At 40.9% G+C, this 24,150-nt stretch overlaps 2 protein-coding genes across 5 annotated transcripts; both read right to left on the bottom strand.

The window, feature by feature from the left end:
• Window positions 1-482: 482 nt before the first annotated feature.
• Window positions 483-18,256, bottom strand: baz1b (bromodomain adjacent to zinc finger domain, 1B). 3 transcript variants are annotated; one of them, XM_023282890.3, is made up of 21 exons: window positions 17,465-18,256; window positions 15,969-16,085; window positions 14,923-15,067; window positions 14,431-14,623; window positions 14,088-14,209; window positions 13,657-13,854; window positions 13,384-13,572; window positions 11,955-13,275; window positions 11,523-11,690; window positions 10,426-10,564; window positions 9,779-9,954; window positions 9,582-9,696; window positions 9,388-9,486; window positions 8,648-8,825; window positions 7,758-7,943; window positions 7,485-7,632; window positions 6,638-6,785; window positions 5,885-6,000; window positions 5,031-5,170; window positions 4,761-4,867; window positions 483-3,293 (listed from the first exon to the last, which is right to left on the bottom strand). In XM_023282890.3, the coding sequence occupies exons 1-21, from the start codon at window positions 17,581-17,583 to the stop codon at window positions 2,591-2,593; spliced, it is 4,827 nt and encodes a 1,608-aa protein (XP_023138658.2). In that variant the 5' UTR covers window positions 17,584-18,256; the 3' UTR covers window positions 483-2,590. The 3 variants fall into 3 exon arrangements, with proteins under 3 accessions (XP_023138658.2, XP_035809973.2, XP_023138659.2); XM_035954080.2 differs by having other exon boundaries at window positions 9,582-9,693; XM_023282891.3 differs by having other exon boundaries at window positions 11,955-13,245.
• Window positions 18,257-18,698: 442 nt separating this feature from the next.
• bcl7bb (BAF chromatin remodeling complex subunit BCL7B b) lies at window positions 18,699-21,621 on the bottom strand. Of its 2 annotated transcripts, none has more exons than XM_023282901.3 (6): window positions 21,463-21,621; window positions 20,903-20,978; window positions 20,097-20,184; window positions 19,778-19,936; window positions 19,470-19,573; window positions 18,699-19,356 (listed from the first exon to the last, which is right to left on the bottom strand). In XM_023282901.3, the coding sequence occupies exons 1-6, from the start codon at window positions 21,573-21,575 to the stop codon at window positions 19,285-19,287; spliced, it is 612 nt and encodes a 203-aa protein (XP_023138669.1). In that variant the 5' UTR covers window positions 21,576-21,621; the 3' UTR covers window positions 18,699-19,284. The 2 variants fall into 2 exon arrangements, with proteins under 2 accessions (XP_023138669.1, XP_054868242.1); XM_055012267.1 differs by lacking the exon at window positions 21,463-21,621 and adding an exon at window positions 21,086-21,241.
• Window positions 21,622-24,150: the final 2,529 nt, after the last annotated feature.

Below are 24,150 nucleotides of genomic sequence, written 5' to 3'. Positions count from 1 at the left end.
CAGTCTAAACAAAACGATGCTACTGTCTTGTGTATAAAAATGTCTGCAACCAGTTACAGTTGTGAATAAAAAGTTGGATCGGTTCAGTGCAGGTTGTCTGATCTGAACATCTGAACTCAACTACCTTTTCCAGAGTGCGTTTGTGGAGGTTTTAGTCCGAGTTGATCGTTTTCCTGTGAATAATGACATTATTTATTCTCTTTTATATGAGTTTTGGCTACAACAGGCCATTTTTGTAGATAAAGTAGTGGCTTCTATGCAAAAAGTCAGATGTTCTGAGAAAAGAGCCAACACCACAGAGTAAGACAACTGTTTGATATTTTATTAAAAAGTAAAGAAGACATAACTCGGCTGTCAAAGGCAGCCCGTTTTCCTCCTTGTCCATAGTCTTATCACAAGGTTTTACAGATGGCAGTGATGTCTGTCAGTCTGACCTGGGGACACTCGTCAGCTCGACACAAATAAAACAGGGAGAACTACGGTCTTCGTCCATAGCCTTTATTTGAAATTCTTTACATGTGAATCCTCAGACCCTGCCCAAACCCAGCTTTAGAGACTATAAATATATATATAAAAAAAGGAAGTGTAAAAGAATTTTGCAGTCCCTCCAAGAACAAAGAAAGCATTTACATTTGGGTCTCATTTTGAGGAGGGCAGTCACCTTTTGCTTGATCGCTGAAATGTCAAACGATAAGTGATTTTTGACAATTCTTAATCACGTCAGGAACAGAGTCAAATTTAGACAGCAATAATAGAGAAGGGTAAAAACAATCAGTGGCTGACTGAAATCAGGAAAGTCTGGATGACAACGGCACTAGTAAAAACACAGGCAAACAGCACAGAACAGACAGATGAGGGCAAACCAACCACTGCCTTATCAGTACACATATATATATGTAGATATACACACTGCTGGCAACCTCACCAAAAACTACACAGTTCTCTCTTTTTTTGTGGTGTAGTGGGTGTTGTTTCAAAAGTGAAACTGACTTTTTTTCAGAAGATTCTCTGCTCAGTGTCGAGAAGTTACTAGAAAACAATTCGAGAAGCTAAAATATACCAGCACTATGACGCACTCTGTCCTTTGATGACCAGTGAGAGCATAAAGCAGTGAGAGTCAGGTGTTTAGGTAGCAGTGCTCTGACTGAATTCCTTGGAAAATGCTAGGACGAGAGTACTCAAAGTGCAGGAATAGAGCACCACCTGGTGACTGAACCAGGACATGTGCTGGAAAACCTTCAATTTCATTTAACCCACTTATTCCATTTAAGTGAACAGCAGGGCCATTATGTGTTTCTCACAAAATGTACAAGTGACAATTTCTCGTGTGATTGAAAAGCAAAGCGACGCTGACATGTTCTCTGCACTGACTGGGAGAGCCCTGGTTCTACCTCGCAATTTTGCTGGATGTGATTAAGATCCACTAACAAGTTATCATTTACAATACCAAATAAAATGTGCAAAAAATATCAAATATTCAAAAATGCCCGTTTTCTTAACAAACATCACATTTGCCGTTTTAAACACTGTTTACAAATGTTTATGCACATAATTTCAATAAAGTATGGTCCTGCAGCTGCTGGCATAATAGGTGCACTTTACACAGGAGGAGTGCAAACTGACGGATCATTTGAGGTACCGGTTCGTTTAAAGTGGCAGGGCACTACAGAGGAGAAAAAGGCTGCTCAGCTCTACAAGCCAAAAGAGAGACTCCAAGTCAGGTCCCTGAAACATCCTGGCACCAAGAGCTGACATGAAACTTTTTTTTTTCCTTTTTTTCTATTTAAAATGATGGGACTACAAATGTGATCTGCAGTTTCAACCCAGCTTTCGACAATAAATTTGAACATGGGCCGCGTAAACAAACAAACAAAAAACAAATACAACAACTAGTAAAATTCTATCATGTTTATCTATAGACTTGCATTCAACCAAAGATAAATTTGGTGGCAAGAAATAAGAGCAACTTAAAGATGAGGGCCATCAGCATTGTTAAGCAAAAATGAGTTTCAGCTGCACAGACATCATCTCTTGTAGTCAGTGAAAACACGATGACCTGACAGAGATGTGGATGGGACAAACATGTGACAGCTAGATTTACACTGCAGTAAAGTGATGGCTTGACTATGTGTGCCGAGAGTGACGACAGACCGCTGATTACACTGCACTGGTGTTTGGAAAAAGCAAATGTAAAAAAAAACCAAAACAAAAAGCAGTTCATGGGACAACACTAACGTCAAATTACACTTGTGTGAGGTTGTCAACTTGGAAGTGAAATTTCAATCGAGGAGTCTTAAGACCTATGAGGACCTCCTCTCTGTTATCTCAAGCATCTCATTTTTCTGGGTTGAAAAAAACATCAAAGATAGTAAACATGTTTACAAATATAAATCAGTTTCTTCTGTTGTTTTTTTCAAAATAGGAACATGAATTCAGGAACACAAAAAAACAGTCCTTCTGAGGATAAAGTCCCGCTGGCTGTGGGAGGAGGAGATGGAGGTCTCATGGTCATTTGTCGGAGGAGCGAGACTTTTTTTTTTTTTTTTTTTTTGTTAAAGCAAATAGAGATAACAAAACAGCACCCTGGATTTCATGAGCGTTTCTGTCTCTTGGAATGTCGCTGCTGGCTGGACCGGTCCTCGTCGCTGCTCGCCCCTCCAGCGTCGCCCCGGCCCCCCCGGTGACGAGTTCTCCGTGTTTCCCGCTCGCCATCGCTATCCTGCTCCCTGTAATCCTTCCTGCCTGAGGTGGCAGAGGTCCGCTTACTTCTCCTCTTGCCATCATCATTGTCTTCCTGCTCCTCCTCCTCCTCCCCATCATCATCTTCATCGCTCTCACTCTCCTCATCCTTGCGTCCCCGGCCATTTCTTGTTTTCTTCCTGTTTGATTTGCCATTTTGCATCTTCTTCTTCGCGTCGTTGTCCTGCTCCTCATCTTCCTCCTCCTCATCTGCTTCTTCATCTTCTTCCTCTTCTTCCTCCTCCTCCTCCTCAGATGATGCAGGGGCTTGGCTGACACGCTTACGTGAGCGCCGCCGGAGGTAGCTGAGGCCGGGCAGCAGCTTCTGGAGCAGCTCAGTGAGCGACTGCTCCGTCTTGACCATACATGAGAGCACGGTGCTGCCCTGCTGGTTGTACTCCTCCGCGTTGGAGAAGACCAGTTTCATGTCTTCCAGGAAATCCTGGGCGTGGCGGTACGAGTTTTGGCTGAACTTTCCCAGCATTGTCTGGAAATCCATGGGCTGGGAGATGATGTCTAGGTAGTCCTCTGCCTCCTCTGGGGAAACAGGCTCCCTGAAAAGGGGCGAGAGCACGTGATGAGTGCCACATTAGACTGAAGATCAAGGACCATAATAATTCATGGTGGCTGAAAACTCTCAGGCAGATGGAAATGGATAGTGACGTATAAATTAAAAAAAAAAAAAAAAAATATATATATATATATATGTGTATATATATATATATATATATATATATATATATATATATATATATATATATATATATATATATATATATATATATATCAGTTTAGTTCTCAGGAATGAAAGAAACACCTTCAAAATATAAACTGTCATGAATTGTTATGTTGCAACTATATTCGTAAATTAAAGACTGATATATTACTTGTTAATTCAGGATATCTTAAAGTTCTGCACTCCTTAAGTGACAAAAATTGACACTTTTCAGCTAAACCGGGCTGAACTGCAGGCTGTGTTTCTACGGGCCAATAAGGAGACAAATATGCAAACAAAGAAAAAACGTAAGTAAAATATTTCTATGTATAGCTACCATTTGTCCTATTGTTGGTATCACCTGCAGTAACTTGGAAAATGTTGTGGATGTTGATTTCAGGTTTTTAATTTTTGGAAGATAATTAATCAAAGAATTTCAACTTTTGTATTTTTTTGAATGATTTATGGCACTACACCTGAGTCACACTACATGGAAGTCAAGAGTTCTATCTACTTCTAGCCATAATTGTGCCATTTCTATGGAGGTGCAGGAATTTATATTGGCTAGAAATTGCTTGGGGTTTAGAGGGTTAAACATTCACTAATTCTTTCTGTGTCTGATGATATGTTGCTAGGATGAAAAGCATAAGCTTAAAAACTTCATCATCCTAATAAAATAATTTGGGGATTTCAACCAAGTGAATAAATTTTATATAAACAAATTTTAAGCCTTCTTCACTCTCAGAATGGCCTTTTTTGTACACAGATCTCTCCTATACTGGGATTAACACTTCAAACACAACCCACACCTTAGCTGTGTATAGCAAAGGAATTAATCATAAGTAGCCATTATGATCACTGCCCGAAAAGAAACTCCGTGTGTGGCAGAAACAGTTGCTGTGAAAACTGAATGCGAGGTGTTTTTATTCTCTTAAAGACACAAAAACGCTCGACTCAGAGTTAGCTCAGCCTTTAGCAACAGAGGTCACAGTCAAATACTTCTGAAGAGCCGAAGAAGTGGCTCGTGAAGCTAATTGTTTCAACAGAACACTTGGATACAATAGGACATAAATTTCAGACAGGTATTTTAACGCAGGACTGGTTTCCACAGACAAATGCTTTCCCCAGCGGTGCAGGCGTACCATTAAGTACAAATCATGAATCGGTTGTTATTACAGTTGGCTTGCAGCTGATGTAAAGCTACTGTTGATATTCATTGTTGCTTAGCAATCAAAGGGAGTCCAGCTTGATATGCACTCACTGTGAGACTGTATTTTTAAACACAGAGGTCATGTTCTGTGCTCACCTGAATGGCCAGCTGTAGCGGAATTTCATCAGTTTCTTGAGGATTTCCTCACACCTCTCCAACTCCAGCACCTGCCTGCGCACTCCTGTTTGGGAACTAAGTCGCACCTGCACAAAAAACAAACACAATTAGAAGGAAACAAAACATAACGGGTTTATTGTATTGTATTATTGTATGCTCTCAATGACAATTTTTGATCACAAATTTCGGTAGGTTTCTGAAAAGATGCTTTCTTTCATTCTTGAAGCAAGTGTCCCTGCGATTCCTTACCAGTTCGTCAATGTCTGCAGGGCTGTTGGGGCCTGTCCTCTGCTTGCTGCTCTGATTACTAGAAGAGGATGGCTTCTTGGATTTACTTTTGGAGCTCTTTTGCCGAGACGAGGACTGCTTATTTTTTTTCCTTGGTCTCACTGTAGAGCAAAAACAAAGTGATGAGAACAACTTAAAAGACAAAAAGTGGACATTCAGATGTGCACAGTCCACTTCTATTAATGAACATTAATATTGGTATAATTAATGCTTAAATGCTACATTGTTAACTGTTTGAGGTTGATTAAACTGATCCCAGGCCATCATGGACTGAATACTAGATGGTGAGAGCCTCACGCTAGAACTGAGAAAAATAATAAGCTCTTAAGTGTGCTAACATCCTCTCTTGATCTGTTCGGCATCGATGCACTAAACTTCTTAATGGCTATCCTTGACATGCAGACCTGAACTGACAGAGGGGATCATCCTGCCACATACTCTGAGTGAAGCCAGAGTTAGACATTCAAAGCTTCAAAGCAAGGTCCAGACCTGAGCTGTGCTACATGACAACACACAGACAATAGAGAGAGAAAGAGGACAAGGGCTAAAAATTCCCCGTCAGCATTCCTCTCATTCCCAACAATTAGCACCAAGGACGCACATTTTCCAAAACCAACTTAGGTCATGTTTTTTTTTTTTTTTAAATCACCCTACTTATTATATTCTATTTTTGTTACATGCTACAAGTTGTAAACTAAAATGTCGCTGATTACCTGGACTGACATAACATTAGACCCTATTCACTACCATTTGTTCACTGATGTGCGACATGAGTCGAGGAACCTAGATTTCATTTTCTCTCATCAAACACTCACAGCTGTGTCCCATGGCTTTGTAGTCGTTATCTTCCTCATCCTCTTCATCTTCCTCAGATTCCTCCTCCTCAGACTCCTCCTCACTCTCCTCTTCATCCGTGTCTTGGTTATAGTTTCTGCAATAGAAAAGTTTAAAAATGTTAATAATAACTTTATTTGTAATAGCACCTTTCAGAAGAATATTTACAAGGTGCTTTGACAGGTAGAACATAGCGATAAAAGAGAAATAAAAGAGAACTTTAATGGAAGACAAGTCTATAAAAGTGAGTTTTAAGAAGTGTTAACACAGCTGATAAAGAAAAGGGCAGATAAAAGTAATCAAACACATTGGCTTTAGTGGTAGCTGGTAGCGGTGGAGCTACTGTTCTGATGTTTGCCTGTGTGTGGAGCAGTTGACCAACAAAGATCCTCTTAAGAGTAGCAGCTTCTCCATCTGTCAATAAGCTCTGCACAGACTGCTTTTGCACGACAGAAATTGGGACAGGTAACATCTTAAAGACAACTTTTTTCTTCTGTCCATTGTAAACACTGGACCTTTAAATGTATCTAAAATCAATCATTTCAGTCAGAGACCTTGTAGTTAAAATTCATTCTAAGAACTATCTAAACATAAAAACTAAAACTGAGATATGACATAAAATAAATGTACTTCAAAGTACCAACATGAGGAGTTGTTCATTCTCAGTTTCCTCGGTGTGAATACAACAGTATATATAGGGTTTGGAGAACAGACAGCACAAGGTGGGCAGTTACCTTGAGCGGGAGCCACGTCTGGCTACGGTGGGCTGGCAGGCCGGACACAGCCACTCTCCAGCAGGGATGCGGTACAAAGCCGGTCGCAGGCAGAACAGGTGGAAGGCCTTGTTGCACTCGTCACAGAGGATAAGTTTCTCATCATCACCTGGAAAGAGATGAAGCAAGCCATAAGATTGAGATAATGTTTCAGTTGGACTGTATTTAGTATTTTCACAATTATCTTGTTCCTGTTCTACACGCCCTGGAAAGACCAACAAAGCTCTAGCACATTGTCCTTGTGTGTCTGCATTTCTGAGCCTGTGACCAAGTTCTCACTGTCCTCTTATCATGACTGGTTCACCTGTGGGCCTGCGGAGCTGTCGGCTCTGTATGTAGACCTGCCTGACACTACTAGTCTGCTCTGCTCTGGGCCTGCAGCTGCTGCCCTGTCTGGATCTGGGCCTAGACTCCATCAGTGTCAGCACAGATGGGTTCTGCCTTAGCACTAGACAGGAAGCAGAAAACCATGTGGGTAGTGCAGCACTGCTTTACTCAAACAAGACCGACCATCTATGATTTTCCAAGTTTATACACAGGCAACAGCACAGTAGTTGTATTGTTAAAGCGTTAGAGGAAAAAGGACAAATTATATTTTTGTAGCACAGTTCGGTTCTCTCTCTCACATAGTTTCTTTGTCCTCTTGTTGTTTTTTGAACTGCATGTAATTACAGTCAAAACACCAAAAGCTAAGTGACAACAAAAATCCTTCCTAAATCAATATAATCATAATACCCTGTATGCTTACTTAATTACTTACTGACTTTGTGACCCAAAGAGTGAGACATAAGTGGAAAACATTGCTAACCTTTCCTGCGACAGACTTTGCAGCGAGCGTTCTCAGCAGACATGTCCCATTTTATGCATGCGTCCAGCATTCCCAGCAGCACGTGCATCCGGGAGAAGGTCTGGGCCTCTCGGATGGCCGTCCTCCACTTCTCTACCGCTGTGGCTACCTAAAATGGAAAGTTCAACATTGCACAGCGTTAGGCAGACGGCACTAACACGGACTAAAATCCTTGTTTTAACTGTATTCACTGACTGAAAACTGAATAAGAACTCTGCAGCGCTGTTCTCTTACCCTGGCCTCTTCTGCCAGCCTCTTCTCCTCGTCCACCTCTTCGGTCTTGCTGCTTTCTTCCCCTCCTTGCTTTTTCTTCTTTTTCTGCTTAGGAGCCATGAAGCCCTGCAGGAACTTTTTGATTACACAGGCCTGAATTGTGATGATACACTCGCCGAAGTCTTTCAAGCTCTCCATGCCTTTCAACTGTTAAGAGGAAGAAGCAGACAAAGAGCTCTGAATTACAAGTCAATTACAACACTTTGTGCAAAACGCAGACGTACAAGATGAGCTGTAAAACCAGTGACACTTAAAATAAAACATTAGGCACTTCACAAAAATGACAACATAATCAAACCACCATTCGAGTTTTGGCAGTTTTACATGCTTGTGTACATTATTAATGCTTGTAAAGACAATTAGAAGGTTTATAAAGTCATGCATGGGTTTGCTTTTGCACCATCCTCTTTCAATCAAATGTTCTTTCTCCTCTGACATTTAAGAAAAATCTTAAGACACACATGTTTTCAATGGCTTTTGGTGGCTCACCAGGTCTTAATATTTTAGCATTTTATATTTATTTGACTTTAAAAGTTGATCTTACATGTTGTTCTGTTTTGTCTTTTTTTCCTCAGTATTTTAGATGTTCACAAGTTTGATCCTGTTTTCTGTTTTTGTCTGCAAATGTTTTAGTTGGAGTCTATTTTACGTCATGTACACTTTGGTCAACTATGGTTGTATTAAAGTATTGCACTATAAAAAACAGAAACTTTATTTGATTAAGTGTATCAGAACTATATATGCAAATAAACCTGTAATGGGTAAAACAAAGCTGTCCTTTAAAATGTACCACGTTTGGCTCTGAACATTATAGAGCCTCACTGTGTTTTCATGCAGCCAGACAAACTCACTTGCTCTTCGATGTCTGTGTTGTCATCCAGGTATCCCAGACCTCCCTTCTGGAGTCGTGAGGCTACCTCCTGGATGTCACTGCGCAGATATTTGAGCAGCTCCGAGGAGCCATCACAGGTCCTGAGGCCCAGTTTGCCCTTACGGGTCAAATGGATGGAGTGAATGATGTCCTGGTACCTGAAACAGGGAGGGAACAGCTTTGCATTCAGTTTCACAATCACTTCATCACTGTTGCTGCTTTAACATGATGGGTTGGTTTCAAATGCACAGTAACACGGTTTTATTCTAAAGTTTTCTCCACTATCTACTGCTGCTGCTGGTTTTATTTCCAACACAACCAAAGCTGAATTTCAAAAGAAGTTTTTCTTTCTTGAGAATGGACACCAAAAGCAAAACTCAACAGTGTTTGGGACATTTTCTCCATCTGATCGCTGACAGCTGGTCTAACTACAGGACTGGATAGTTTCATACACGACCAGTCAAAAGTTTGGACTCACCTTCTCATTCAATGGTTTTTATTTAATTATTTACATTGTAGAGTAATACTGAAGACATCAAAACTATAACAGAATATATATGGAATTGTGTTTTAAACAAAAAAGTGTTAATCTTCAGGATTAATCTACAATGTAGAAAATAATACAAATAAATAAAAAGCATTGAATGAGAAGGTGTGTGCAAACTTTTGACTGGTAGTGTATGTTGAGATAATTTTTCCATATGATAAGAGTTTAATCACCTGCTTTGGATCTTTGCCTTCAGTTCACTCTCTCGGACACCCTGAGGATGAAGACTTTCCACCAGTTCTTCCAGCTCAGGTATGTTGTCACATATGAACCTGGATTCAGAGGCAGGAAAGTCAGAATGCAGATATGATCGAGGATGGAATGAATCAAAGTGAAAAAGAACAAAAACAGAGAGGCAGGCTCTTACCAAAGGTTCTGTCCCTGTTTGGGGACAGTAGTTTCTATGCAGACCTCTGCTGCTGCTCCCGGCTGGGCTCCTTCACTGACAGCACCATCCATACTTCCATCATCCTTTTCAGCTACTACAAAACAAGCCATCATTTATTACCTCAATATTTACAACTATATGTATTTTATGACTAAACTAAACTTTAGCTGGTGTACCTTGTGAATCGGGAGCAGCAGCTGCCTCAATGTCCTCTTCGTCCTCTACTTCAGGCTCCACTGGTTTTTCCTCTGGTTTTTCCTCTGGGGGAGGGGTGAAGCTGTAATCGATGCTTTCATGCACCCAGCCTTTCTCAATGTACAGACCAGGAACCACGTCAGAGAAAAGCCAGTACCTGAACAAAAACATCACACAACTGTGATTAGAATAATCCTGAGTAATACAAAGAATTTACATCCCTTATTAATATGCTCTTCGTTCTTTAACTTCTGCCAAAAACAACTCTGACCCACCAAGGTAAGACCTCTGAAGGTGCCCTGTGACATGTAGCATTAAGATATCAGAAGATCCTTTATATCCTGTAAGATGTGAAGACTGCACAGTAGACACACACAACTGCTGTCATTAGCAGACCATAGGTTTTGTCATTCTGACCCAGTCATATGGGGAAAAAAAAATCTGACTCTTGTCAAAATCATTTAGGTCTTTACACCTCCTGCACCAACAATTTACCATTTAATATATCCCAGACCTTGACATCGGCTGTTGTTACAAAACAATCAGCATTAATTGCTTTGTCTGTGGGTGATTATTATGTTTTGGCTTGGTTTGTGTTGAATCTTTAGCCATCTGGTGCAGAACCAACCTGTTATGATTTCTGTCGGTACCCAGTGGGGCTCTGCGCATCACGAGCCTGGCTTTGGTTATTCCATCCTGAAAGGCCCGTTCTGCAGAGGCTCTCTGTCGGCGCATCCGTTCCTCCTCAGCCTCCTTCTCCATGCGCTCTAAGGAACAATAATACATTAACACAAAGAAATCATGACATGTACTGACACAACATTCTAACTTTGAAAGTTTTGCTCCAAATGCCACTAAAAGGTTAGTGTTGGAACAACTATATTCTAAGTAAACAAAATCATGATTCATTTTGGGTGTAACAGTACACAACAATCACAGTTTGATATGTACTGTGGCTTAAAGATCATGATTTAGTTCTTGGCACATCAAAAATAAGAAATACAAAACACTAAACTGGTTCTTTTTTAATATTTCACACTGGTTTCCTCAACAGACTAATACTATGTTGGTTTTAAAAAGTCTGTAAATACTGCTTCAACTGACAACCTACTAATTAAAAAAAAAAAAGTCAATTTTACAAGAGTAAAACTAAATATTCTTTAAAATATAGAAAAAATAAAATAATAATCCATTAAGGTGCAGCATTTAGCAAATTAACTGCGCTTAAACTGTACAATATTTACATAAATGTTTCCTTTAAAACCACCTTTAGGCGTTCGATATCACTTTGGACCAGTCTAAACTGTTAGCAAGTCTGCCTAAATGCCATGAGGAGCTTTGTTTGCACTGCACTCACTTTTTTTTCTTGTATGACTGATGTTGATGCCGTCTCAAATGAGAGAGCAAGTCTGATGTATAGCCAGCTACATATCCGATCACACTTGAACAATGCTGGCATTCAGTTTTCATCCGATCCACCTGTCCTTGTCCATCATCACTGTAGATCACTCAGAAACTGTAGTGTTCCCAAACAGCTGACTTTAATGTGCACATGGGCTCAACTAACAACATGTGTTCCTTTTGCTAAAGTTGCAAGAAGGGAAACACCATACTGAAATTTTTCCATACAAATACTGTTACACGTCACACAGTACACCGACAATTATTATCAAAGAAGCACATTTTGAAAAGGATGACCTGCTTCACTTCCTGCAACAAGTTTACCTTTGTTCTGTCTGTCCATCTCCTCCTTTTCCTTCTTGGCCTGCATGGCCATCAGCCGCCGACTCTTCACTGAGCTGATCATGTCTTCAGGCTCTGGCTCTGGCTCCACCTTTACTTCTTTCTTCTTCTCCTTCTCCTTCTTTGCACCACCCTCTTTTTTCTTCTCACCTTCAATCCCACACAAACAGAGCAAAAATCAATATACTACAATCAACTTGTATTTGCACTTAAAAATTAGGGATATTATTTGAAGGAGTAATGATGATAACTATGTTAATGCTGAACAGGTTTAGTATCCTGTTATCTGGCTATTACAGGGGCTTTGTTGTGTAATTAAATGAGCAGAGGAAGACTGAAATTTCAGAACCTACAGTGTTAAATCTTCTATATCTAAGTTTTAACTACATATAAAACTCTGAGGATCCTGCGTACCTTTGCTCTCCATCTCCTTGCGCATCTTCCTCTCAGCCTTTTTGCGGTCATTGACCTCTTTCAGCATTGCCAGACGCTCCTTCCACAGCTCAGCAGACCGTTGCTGCGTTGCATCAACATGGTCCTCCACTGAGTATGTCATGAGGATGCGGTGGCACAGTGCCACCAACAGGGTGACCTTCTCCTCCGGGCTCAGCTCAAACACCTCGATTGTCTCAAGCTTGTCCAGGAACTCACTGGTCACCACATCATCAAAACCACCCACAGCCCCCGAATCCTCCGAACCCTGGGCACTCTCCTCACCATGAGCGTCACATGGTCGCAGGCACAACCGTGCCAGCTCTGACGCAGAGTGCATGGTAAGGGGGATCTCAGATAGGGGCATGTCAAGTTCACTGTAGCCTTCAGCCAGCTCATCCTGCAGCAGTGTCTGGAGCAGCACCACCAACACACGGTTCAAGTAGAGGAAGCCGGACCCTTCCCCGACCAGCGCTTCCATCAGAGCCACTGCTGTGATGGGATACTGGTCTTCTGGCATCAGCAGCCCTGCATAACAGCTAAGGAAGTCCACAACCATGGCCACATTGCCAAACAGGGTGTTGGGCAACCCCTCAGGCATGTCTACAAGCTTGAATGACGGCAGGGTCTTGCCACATTCGATCTCTTGGTCCTCGTATCTACGTGACTGTTCGCGTCGGACCAACATCTCCTTCTCGCGTCTCTCTTTGGCCTTTTCTCTCAGTTTCTCTTTGAGTTCCTCACGTTTCTTCTTCATCTCTTCCTTCCTTTCCTCTTCGCTCATGGCTGCCCATCGCTTCTTCTGTTCCAGAAGCTCCCAGCGTTTTTGTACGAGTTCCTTGAGCTCCTCTGGCAGACGGCCACGGTCATCTGAGGACAAGGTCTTGGCAGCTTTGGAGATGAGGGAGGAAAGGAAGTTCTTTTTATCCTCTTTACCCTTGTTCTCCTTATAGTAACGGAGGAGGTGAAGAGCCATAGGGTGCAGTGGTTTCCCCAGTTTAGGCGTGCCCTTGCCTGTACTCCGGACTCTCTTCTTAGGGCTCCCTGCAGGAGTGCTCTTAGCCAAATGTAGCAGAGTCATCTGCTTCATCTTTGGTGTCTTAGCTCCAGCTTTACCGTCCTTTTTAGAGGTTTTGAGAACATTGAGCTTCTTATCGCCGCTCTTTCCAGTTTTCTTTCCCTCCTTCTTATCCCCCGACTTTTTGCCAGATTTAGGAGTGGAGGGAGCTGAGCTTTTTCCTTCCCCTTTCTTAGGAGTTCCAGAGTTCTTTACCTTGAGAGGAGAACCATTCATTTTTATTTTCTGAAATACAGACACAAGAATCCATTAAGTAAAACTTTGACTCTTAGTGGATACGCCACATATTATATCTTAACAGAGACTTCATAATGAGCATACAAGCCAGCTAACCTGCATGTGGCCCCAGATAGTGGGACTAAGTGGCATGCCTAAGGAATCTTTCTTCTTTTTCTTCTTCTTTTCTCCCTTCTCATTTCCTGAATCTTCTCCAGGAGTGTCAGTGGTCTTAGGCTTCTTGCTGGGTTTACCCTCTGGAGATGTCAAGCTCTTACGCTTTGTGGAGGGATTTTCTGCCAAAAACTTTAGACAAAAAAAAAAAAAACATGAGAAAGGATCACAGCATTTGTAAATCAAATGATATGCAAGAAAAAAAATGTGTACTACCTTATGTGGATCAAGAAGAAAGTCACTGAATTTGCTGGGTAGGTTAAATTTCTTCACCAATTCATCTTCAACCACCCAGGGAGCGCTCTCTCCTTTTCCCAGCCTCAGAGCATAGTGCCTGATGAAGTAGCGCACAATCTCCTTGGTCGGAGGACGCTCTGTTCTGTAAAGACTGTCTGCTGGGACATCACTGATCACCTATGGCAGAAATCAAGGGGAAAATTTTGGGTCAGTTTTAAAAAAGAAAAAACAAAAACAAAGTCTGAGAATACCCTAAAAGCACAAGAATCACACACGTAATTCTGAGACATCAGTTCTAGACAAAATGAAAATTTAATAAAATAAAAATAAATAGACAAGTAAAGACAAACTCTTGCTGAAACAGAAATCTTTACAACATCTGTTCAATGCTGATGTCATGACCAACAAACCTTATCCTCATTGACGAGCTTCACGTCGTACTTATGAGGAAGGAATTTAGGCATTGCCCATTTCTTCCGCTCCTCTTTCATGGCTGTGGAAGCTTTCCTGGGAGAACGACGTGCTCTGTCACCTGCCAGAAAGTAAAACATATTTGAAATAGACAATTTTTCTAAAACAATAAAAAAGTTTTTTAAACTAAAATGCAACTAGGTAAAATAGGGAGAATAGGGGCAAATGAAAATAGACCAAAAACTGCCTATTCTGGACCTGCTTTATCAAACATCATTCACCACACGTCTGCGGTCTTATCCCGGCTGCAGACTACTCCTATTAGAAGTGACTACAACTCACTTAGACTCTCTCTCCTGTTCTCTTCCTCTCTGGGAGGCGGCTCCTTCCTCTGGTTTTCCTGGCTTGCGTTTTCCTTGTCGCTGGATGGAGAGTCACAGGCACCTTCAAGCTTCTTCTCCCCTGGCTCACCCTCTGGGTTTTCTAGGGGATGGATCTTTACCACCTTCACTCGCAAACTTTTGTCCTTCCCCACCTGAAATGTAAAAGTCTTCTGAGTCTTGTGTCTTTCAATACACTATTAAAACACCTTCTTACCATTGCACTACCACTACAGAAGGCTATCATTTAGATGTGGCATTATAATAGACAGACTTAACTGTAGTAACATGTTTTTGAATATGAATTAAATTTTGAATTGCTTTTCAGTTTCATGGCAGGCAAAAATATTTATCTTTTGGGTAACATGAAAATGTGTAACTCAATGGTGAAAAAAATGAGGTATTATAATTTCCACGTTTCATAACAAGCAACTCTATAAGAAGTCAAACTGACCACGAAGTCACACTCTTCCCCGACTGCATACTTGGTGAGGATTTCCACCCAGGCCATTTCCACCAGTTTGTCTAAAGACACTGTGTTGTGGTGAACCATTTCGAGGACTGGCTTCTCAAACCACTGGGGATACTCCTCCTGGAGGCTGTGCATAGAACATGATCAGCAATTAGCACACAATAAAAATTGAAAATGACAGTAATGTGAAGTGTAGGTTGTCTTAGAACCCCATCATTTTGTGCTACAGGGTTGGTATGACACACTATTGATGACATGAATTCTTTTACAGTGTTTGGATCCCTGGGATGCATCTATCACAGATATTGGAGTGTTAAATAATAAAGCGACAAAAGGCTGTGAGTGGCCAGTAGGGGGAGTAAAAGCTCTTGGCTGATATAATTAGACAGTGCTTAAATACAGCTCATGATCCTGAGTGACTTGAGTCCCGGGCAACTGAGCATTGTTCGGCACAATCTTTGTTGTGACATCTCCTTGGACCACATACATAATATGATTCACATGTATGTTTACCTGCTCTGTTATAAGTGAATTGAAAGAGATCAATTATTGTAATCTTTTTTCCCCATTAGTTTTGTTTCTCTTTTCCAGATCAGGCTAAGGGAACTCTCATCAGGACATTGCAGATACAAGGATGACTCAACCACACACCCTGTAAATAGAATGAGAGGAGGAGCACCACATTCATCCAATCAAAGCAAAGCAGTAAGCCTTGCGACCTTCACTTGGAGAGTATGGTTCTTTGTCAATAGTACTGAACTTATGTTAGAGTGGCTAATCAGTATCTTTTGACAAACTGCATCTTAATAATTAGCAGTGGTTTATATAATCACAGATTTATAGGGATCAGAGTTCTACTGGACTTCTGGATACAAAGCATCTCCACCTATCAAGCTGAGTCATACAACAGCCTTTACAAAACCTGTATAGGTCACAAACTCATCAGCAGGGAATAGACTAATGGTTGTTATATCACTCGTTGGATGACATAGTGAATGGGCACATACAAAAGTCTGGATAATACTAACAGTTCTGTGACTTCTTGTTCTTCCTCCCATGCTTCCTTGTGTGTGAGCTGGAGACTTCCTGTGCTCTTGCAGGTCCAGATGCGTTCACTGTACCTCTGCAAGCGCGCCTCGTATTCTCTGAACACATTTTGTCAAGGAAATTACAATAGTCACATGCAAACAGACTTATTAAAAAAATGCTTATTAACAGCAAGCAAGATCATTGATTGCTGACAAACTAGCGTCACTCACTGATGCCAGTGATAACAGTCAAAGTCAGGGACATCCAGGATACGCATACATTTCAAAACAAAAACTAACTGCGTGGTTACATAGAGAAAAATACTGGTAAAAGATTAGGGGGCTGCATAAGAAGTCAGAAATAGCACTCACCACCTTAAATGAACAGATGTTCTACCTAAAACTTAACATTTGTATAGGTAGTCAATGAGTCTCAAAAGTTTAACAGTACCTATTGCAAAATGATTGTAAACATAACAGTAAAGACAACTGCTTTCCCAAGTGAAGCTCTTAGTGTTACCACAGACGGGACATATTCAAAAAGTAGATGGGAGGCCTGTGCTGCACACAGCTTTCTATAAGCTGACTTCAGTTCAAATACACACAAACAACTAAATGGAAATCATGTCACTACAGGAATCCAACTATAAAATAACTTTAAAAAAACATAGGAAGCCCTAACACCTTCTTCGGACAACTTTTAGCTTTAACTGAGTTTTTAACATTGGATTGACAGAACCGGCTTTATAACCTTGCTGACAGTTACGGACCTTTAGCGTTTGAAGCGTTCATATGAACAGTTTGTAAACAAGTACGTAAAGTTATCCAACTACTACACCCGAAGAAACCCAACTGCCAAAAAATGCCGTCTTAAATCAATCTATAGTTGTCAGTCAGTTGTTGTCATAGCTTGACAAACTCCAAGATACAAAATGTACCGGCAACGAAAGCTAGCTAGCTTTAAAGAGGCTAATGTTAGCAGCTAAGTGAAGGCAGCCGAGCAGCGGCTTCAGTCTGTGGAAGCAGACGACGGGCTATTGTGACATAATGGGATACCTAACCTTAGCAGCGTGCTAGCTAACCCTATTAGCATTAGTAGCTGACAGGGAGGCCGTGTATGATGAGAGTGAAAGACGTCTTTTAGCACCTTTCGACATTTAGCAGAGCACAACTGCCCTATGTGCTGTTTAATTTCTTATCTATTTGCTAGCTTGGTTAAACAGACAACTAATAGCTACAATGAGCTGATTAGCAGAGCGGTGTGAGTGTTAGCTAGCAGGGTTGTCATCCAGTATAAACTCTACATGCGGGGAAACAATTCACGGCTGGAGAAATGTCATGTAACGTCGAATTTGGTACTTTAGCTAGCTTTATAGCCTACTGCATGTGACTACAGGAACATCTATGTTGCTAACCAGGTAGACACATTCGGCTATCCAGCATACCGGGTGGCTCGATAAGTCGAGACTGAGCATCAGCATCATGTTAAAGGATACTCTTTGTTCCTGAAGGCCTCCTTGGTGTGCTCGATGATGTAGACCTCCTCTCCCGGGCCTGGTGGCTCGGCTAGCGGCTTAGCCAGTGGGTACGGTTTCCGGCCCAAAAGCGGTGCCATTTCAATTTCAGAGGTGGCACGAGTGCCGAAGGTAAAATTAGATCTTCTAGTGACAAACTAGTACAACAATACACGGTGATATATCCGTAGCATGTATCCAAGTGCCCGAAATATCAAAGCCGAACGATAGCACGTCTCACGTTACCGCCGGCAGGCCCGGCACTCAACGTGTAGCAGCTAGCTGACTAGCTAGCAGCTTGGATTGCTATCTCGTTGCAAAACAATAACAGTGCGCTTCTTGCCACCGGCCTCATCGCAACATTCGCCGCTCCTCGAGCAGCGGTGCCATGCTGGGTCTTCGCACTGTCTTTAAATGCAAAACACGTTGCCGGACTTGCTTCCCGGGATAGTTGTTAAACTTTCAGTTCCTTCACATGAAAGGATGCAACCCGCACCGACACTAAACTCGCGGCAACAGCCAAAGCTCGGTTCAGCGGGAGGTCTGGCGCGCTGTACAGTCCCAATGAAAGTCTGTGCAAATTAGGCCTGCTCTTGTTTAAACTGTATCTGTTGCATGATCGTAGTGTCGGAGCTTCTTGTTATCGATAACAGCGCTAGCAAGAGTTACGAGAGAGTAACCTGATCAATCAAGAGGTTAATTCCTTGTCGAAATGGCGGGAGTTTCTAGTCCACCGGCACAATCCCGTACACCCTCAGAACTCCGTTTCCCCGGCAGCAAGCGGCGTCGCAAGCAAGTCCCGCCCCCTCACCACGCTTACTGGCTGCCTCGGTGAAGCGCCGTCGTCGAATCGGCCTACTCGTCTCTGATTGGCTGATGCGGTCTGTCTATTGTCAGCGCTGGGAACAGCCACTTCAAATAAACCACGCCCGCAGAGAATATGAACCACAAGCTCGGCGGATGACAATAAAAATGGAAAGGGAAAACTAAACCAGCAATAATAAAACATATTGCAATAGTGTCATAATATTTTTTTTCAAAACTAATGTGAAATTCAATTCTTCTTTGAATTGTCACATTAATTTGTAAACCAATTGTCCACAATTCATTGTGATCATGCCTGATTAGACAATAGGTTACCCTGAATGGACCTGCCTTTGTAATACAGTAATGATTACTAGCTAGTATCGTGAATAAGCCTTGCAACATACGTGAATTGAAATGAAAAGTAGCATTTATTATGAGATACAAAACGTTTTCAATTATAAACATGGGCAAATTATATATTCTATGTAGATTACAAAAAGCACTTCATTCTTGCATGTGATGAGCCAAAAGAAGCCTTGTTCCAGAGAGGGCATCATATTTAATACATAATGGCACATCTAAACATCACTCTGCATAAAGCCATGGGCAGTAAGGCTTAAAAAAAAAGCAACAGAATATGGAAACATGCAAAAGTTCAACTGTTCAGCTGTGAATAGAGTAAATTAGAAACAGTTGCCAGGAAACTACACATTTACAGCATGTGCATGGAAATACACATGGCCTGCTACGTACAAAATCAGGAAAATTATCTCCATTCTTTTCAAAACTCACTTCAAGCAAGAAGACTTCAATGACCTTTAAAACTGAAAAAAGATTATGCAGTAAATACATTTTTTTTTGTCATTAGCTGAAATGTAATGAGTAATATTTGCGTAAATATGTGAAGAGAACCCGAATAATTTTAAAAGCTTAGCTAATCTTACAACAACTCAGGACAGGTATCATGTGCATTTTGACAAAATGATATAAATAAGCTATCTCAGAACAGTATTTTCTCCTGTGCAAATCTTCTTTAAAGGAGGTGCTCCTGATTCATCCAGTTCTTCCTGTTGAATAAAAGAAAACATATTAAATAGGCATCAGAACCTATACACATGAAACATTTAATCTAGGAAAAATGTTATTGGTCTTCCTTGGACCTATTTTTTATAAAATAAACCTGTGCGTCTGGGTTGCTTCGTCGGACAGCTCCTGAGGAAAGAAGGTCCTCCTTGATGAGAGTAGGTGGCTCATCTGCTCCATCTTGCACTGAATGAACTGGCTCTGCATGAACAAGTAGGCAAGGAATAATGTAGTCAATAAGAAGGCTTTGTTACCACCAGTCAAATACAGAGAACTGAGCATAAACATGTATCTGTAAGTACTGTAAATCCATGAATACAAAGTCTATCTCGTGTGTCTTTTTAGATTTACAGGATTAATGTGTAAAAATGAATGAAAATGTGATTCAGAAAGGTATCCACATACCATCCACACTCTCCTGGCCGAGCATCGGAGGCTGAGAGTCTTCAGTTCGGAGGCTGGAGGTGTGTGGAGGGCTGACTTGCTGCGAACTGGAAGTGCTGCTGCTGTTATCCATTTTAGGCTGGTAAACATCCGATAGAAAGCTCTGGTTGCTGTTTTCATCTGGGGCACAAGAGTCGCATAAGACGTCAGGTGCTTTAACTCTTGAAGTATGTTTTTTTTCCCGTTTTTTAACTCATATTTTCTTTTGTTTTTTTAATATACAGGCATGTGTACAAAAGCTTCTTTGTTTTCTGTTTTAATAAAGAGCCACCAAACTCACCAGTGAAATCCAACAAAGAGTTTGTGTTTTCCAGGACTACATCTTTCAACCCTCTAACATCTCCACCGGTGGATTTGGTGCGAAATATCTGATAACAGAAATTGGAATGTCAAATTCAAGTCAAGTCAAGCCAAGTCACACTTATAGATCATATTTAAGCCAACAGCTGTTGGCCCAATGGATTTGCAATAGAAAAAGATTGACAATACAAATTACCTAACAAGTTCAGCTATTGAGGGAAAGCTACTACAATGTTATTTATGGAGTGAACTTATTTGAGCATTTAAAAATTCTAGATTAAAACCATACATATATGTTTTAAAACTTTACCTGATCTGTAATCAGAATCAGTTTTATACAAACACATACAAGGAATTAGACTGTGCTGTTTTTGCTGTCAGTGTAGTTACCCAAAATAAAACACATGTGCACTGAAACAAGGGCAACAGGTTACAGAAAGAAAAATATATTTAACTGCAATGTAATGCAAAAATGTAAGAGCAGGCTTAAGTGTACCAAAGTTTAGTGCAACACATAGTTATTAACAACAAATACAGAGTTATCGACACCTTATACACATGAGGTAGGTGGACAATAGGGCAACGGAACAGAGTGTCCCTGGGATAAAATATTAGCAAGACTGCTATATACAGTGTGCATATATATAATAATTATTTATTTTTAGGGTTTTAGCATGTGTATTTTTTTCTGTTTTGTAAGGAGGATGCAGCAAGTTTTTTAAAAAAGAAAGAAAGAAAGAAAGAAAGACCATCAGCAGAGAGACTGTACGTGACAGAGTCCCACACCTGCTTTGTTTCTGTGACTGGCACCCACTTGAATATACGCAAGGATGTGTCTCCAACTGTCACCCATTTCTTCTCCCTGGGGATGAAATCAGTTTGGTTAATTTCACAGGGGAGCTCAGTGGGCGTCTAACACCACCATCTGGTGAAATAACATTAAGCTGTAATTACAGTATATATGCTCACGTCTTTCTCTCCATATCAAAGATGACAGCTGATCAAATACATTACTGTGCTCCCTTACAGCTCCCGCTTACAGTGCAGGAGCGTGTAAAAATCCTTCAAAGATGTCCGAAGGTTTTAATTACTGTCATTGTTGTGTGAGTAACAGGACAGACGCCTGGATAGCAGCGCGCCATGTGAGGCTGGAGCCATATTGACAGCTCTCGGCGGAAAAACTCAACTAGCCCCGCCTCCCCTGTCAAACGAGCGCCTTGATTGGTCAGCGGCTCCGTCAATCATCTAACTTTTCCGACTGAAGTTTGTTGAGCGACGCAGCAGATATCAGGCTGCGGTCTACTAATACATTTCCCTCCATATTGTCCCCCAGAGAGCTTACATACCATTTGCGCACTTTCTCGATGGCCGCCAGGACCTTTTTGATGTCGTCCTTAGCCCGACTTCGGGTCTCGGCGCGGCCTGATCGTCCCGACATCTTGATGCTGTTATGATTCATCTACAGATGCATCTGAAAACTTCAAGACCAAGCCCCAGTCCTCCGTTACGGCGGTAATCTCGCGAGATTTCATCTTCTCATTTGTTTTTTTGTTTTTTTTCCCCTCCAATCTCCTTTTTTGCCTTCACCTACCTCGCTGTGCTCAAACTGTGTAAACTGTAATGATAGGTGGACACATGTGGTGTTATTTATTTTTTATGTCATATTTATTCATTTTAATTTTCGACTCAGTTAGAGGTTTTTATGAAACCTACTACTTTCTCCAGTGCTATATAATTTTGTACAATTTTAAAGCTGCTTTAAAATTGTAGTTGATGCTGCTCTATACATCCATCCCTCTAAAATTCAGCAATATTGTACTTTTGTATTTTTACTCTGCCAAAATTTCCCATCACATGTGTAGCTTCATTTTCTAACATTAAGATTTCACATTATATACTTTGCTAAAAATAGACCCAATGGCTCCCAACGCAAACAAACACACACACACACACACACACACACACACACACACACACACACACACACACACACACACACACACACACACACACACACACACACAAATACAGAGGCCTTGGTAATCTTTAAATAGCATTTAAAATGCTTCAAGCGGTCAAGTGGAGGTATGTTGACACAATGTTTAGACAGTACAAAACACAGATCTGTGATTTTTTTTTACAGAAATATACATATACAAACTTTATCTACCATTTAAATTAGAGTTATATGGAACGTTCTTAGTCTACAAAAAATAAACACGTTTTGAGCAATACTTGAAAGTGTAAGAGGAGGACTTTTAGGAGAAGATGCCCCCCATAGATATCAAGGATTGTACATTTTACATATTTAAGATAGATAGATAGATAGATCGATAGATAGATAGATAGATAGATAGATAGATAGATAGATAGATAGATAGATAGACGGACAGACAGACAGATAGATAGATAGATAGATAGATAGATAGATAGATAGATGATTTATATAATAGAACACTTTTACTAATTATTGCTGATAGATGTAAATATAAATAAGTAGATTTTGATTTGTATATATATACTTTTATTTATTTCAGGGAAATTTTGTTTCCTAGTACTACATTTACTTATTGTCATACTTATTTAGCTCTATTTAATTGTTTAATAGGAATATATGTTTAAGCATTTATTTATCCATGTGATATTAAATTTGAAAAAGCATTATATACCTAAAAACAAACACACCAAAGACCCGAGCTTAAACGAATGCAGACTTGAGCCGTGGAACATTTCGTTTTCTTCTCTCCTACAAAATCAGACACCTCAGAACCACACCCAGTTTACCCCATGAAGGGTAAATCTCTCCAATGGGTCCTTGCTTGGTTGGGCTCTACTAAACAAAGTGGCAAAAAACATCCAGCTGGTCGTTACTTTTCTTTGGATTTACATCTACTTTTGTGTGTGATTTGTGAATGTATAAAACTAGACTTGCCTTGACTACTGATAGTTTATAGACACAAGCTTGGCTACATAGTTGGTTCCCACGTTCCACCAGCAGATGGAGGCCTTGTGTGAAGCAGAGAAAAGAGGCTCCTCCTGTGTCTTGGTGTCTCGGAGCAAAGGTTGGCAGTCTGTTGCAATTTTTGATTTATTAATGCGATAGGAATAACCGCTGACAGGAAATGATCCTTCTGTGGCTCATATTCTTCAGGGAGTACTCAAGCAGGGTCAGCTCTCTTTAAACAGCTCCTTCCTACGATACCAAAACTGATGCAAGTGAGCTGTGTGGTAGACAAAACCACTGTGAAAATACCATGGAGTGACACAAAGGGAACAAAGAATAAGACCTTAAAGTTCTGTATGACTGTGTGGCTCCACTAACAGTTTTTAGTATCAGTGTTTTGATACTGGAGGGAAATTTTGCAGAAATCCTACATGCTAAACTAGTGCATTCAGACTTTGTAAGGATTTGTGTTGCCTTTACTTGGCGAACACAGCTGCCTTTGATTGTGGTTTTGTTGTCATTACTCATCGTGTTCTTTTTTATCAAAGCTTCCGATTAAAATAAATGATGCAGATTAGTCTTATGATCTGAAAAAATCCACAGGAAAAAGCAACAAAGGAAGTGATTGTGCTGCTGCGTCCAAATCAACAATACCTCAATCGGCTGTGATAAAGACAATCTGCATCTTATTTTTATTTTTCTGCCTTAATCTAGGTTCTCAATTGTCTACATATTGCGCCTGAAGCTTCACCCATTACCCATCCCAGCTGAAGTGACATATTCTTGTAAATATGTATGTGTCATATCTGTTTGACAGGAATTTGATAAGACTGCTTGTGCAGCTTTTAGCCAAGGCTGGAGAAAGAAAAATAAATCTCCACATATCAGTGATGGTGTGGGCGGGCTCTGCTGCAGCTCCAGCCAGTGTCTGACAGCGCTGGGAGGAGTCAGGGACAGTTGCCAGAGAAAATATCCAGATAACAGCGACCTTTATCAGCGTGACAGGTGTCATCATGCCCACAGCAGCAGCTGGAAGTCGTTCCTGTTAGGACCCTGTGCATAAAAGCTGCTCATGGAGCTGCTGTGATCT

The sequence above is a fragment of the Amphiprion ocellaris genome, chromosome 7, assembly GCF_022539595.1.
Source record: "Amphiprion ocellaris isolate individual 3 ecotype Okinawa chromosome 7, ASM2253959v1, whole genome shotgun sequence".
In the NCBI taxonomy this organism is placed as follows: domain Eukaryota; kingdom Metazoa; phylum Chordata; class Actinopteri; family Pomacentridae; genus Amphiprion; species Amphiprion ocellaris.
The sequence above is the reverse complement of the archived record's forward strand: the minus strand, read 5'-3'. Positions and strand labels throughout refer to the sequence as shown.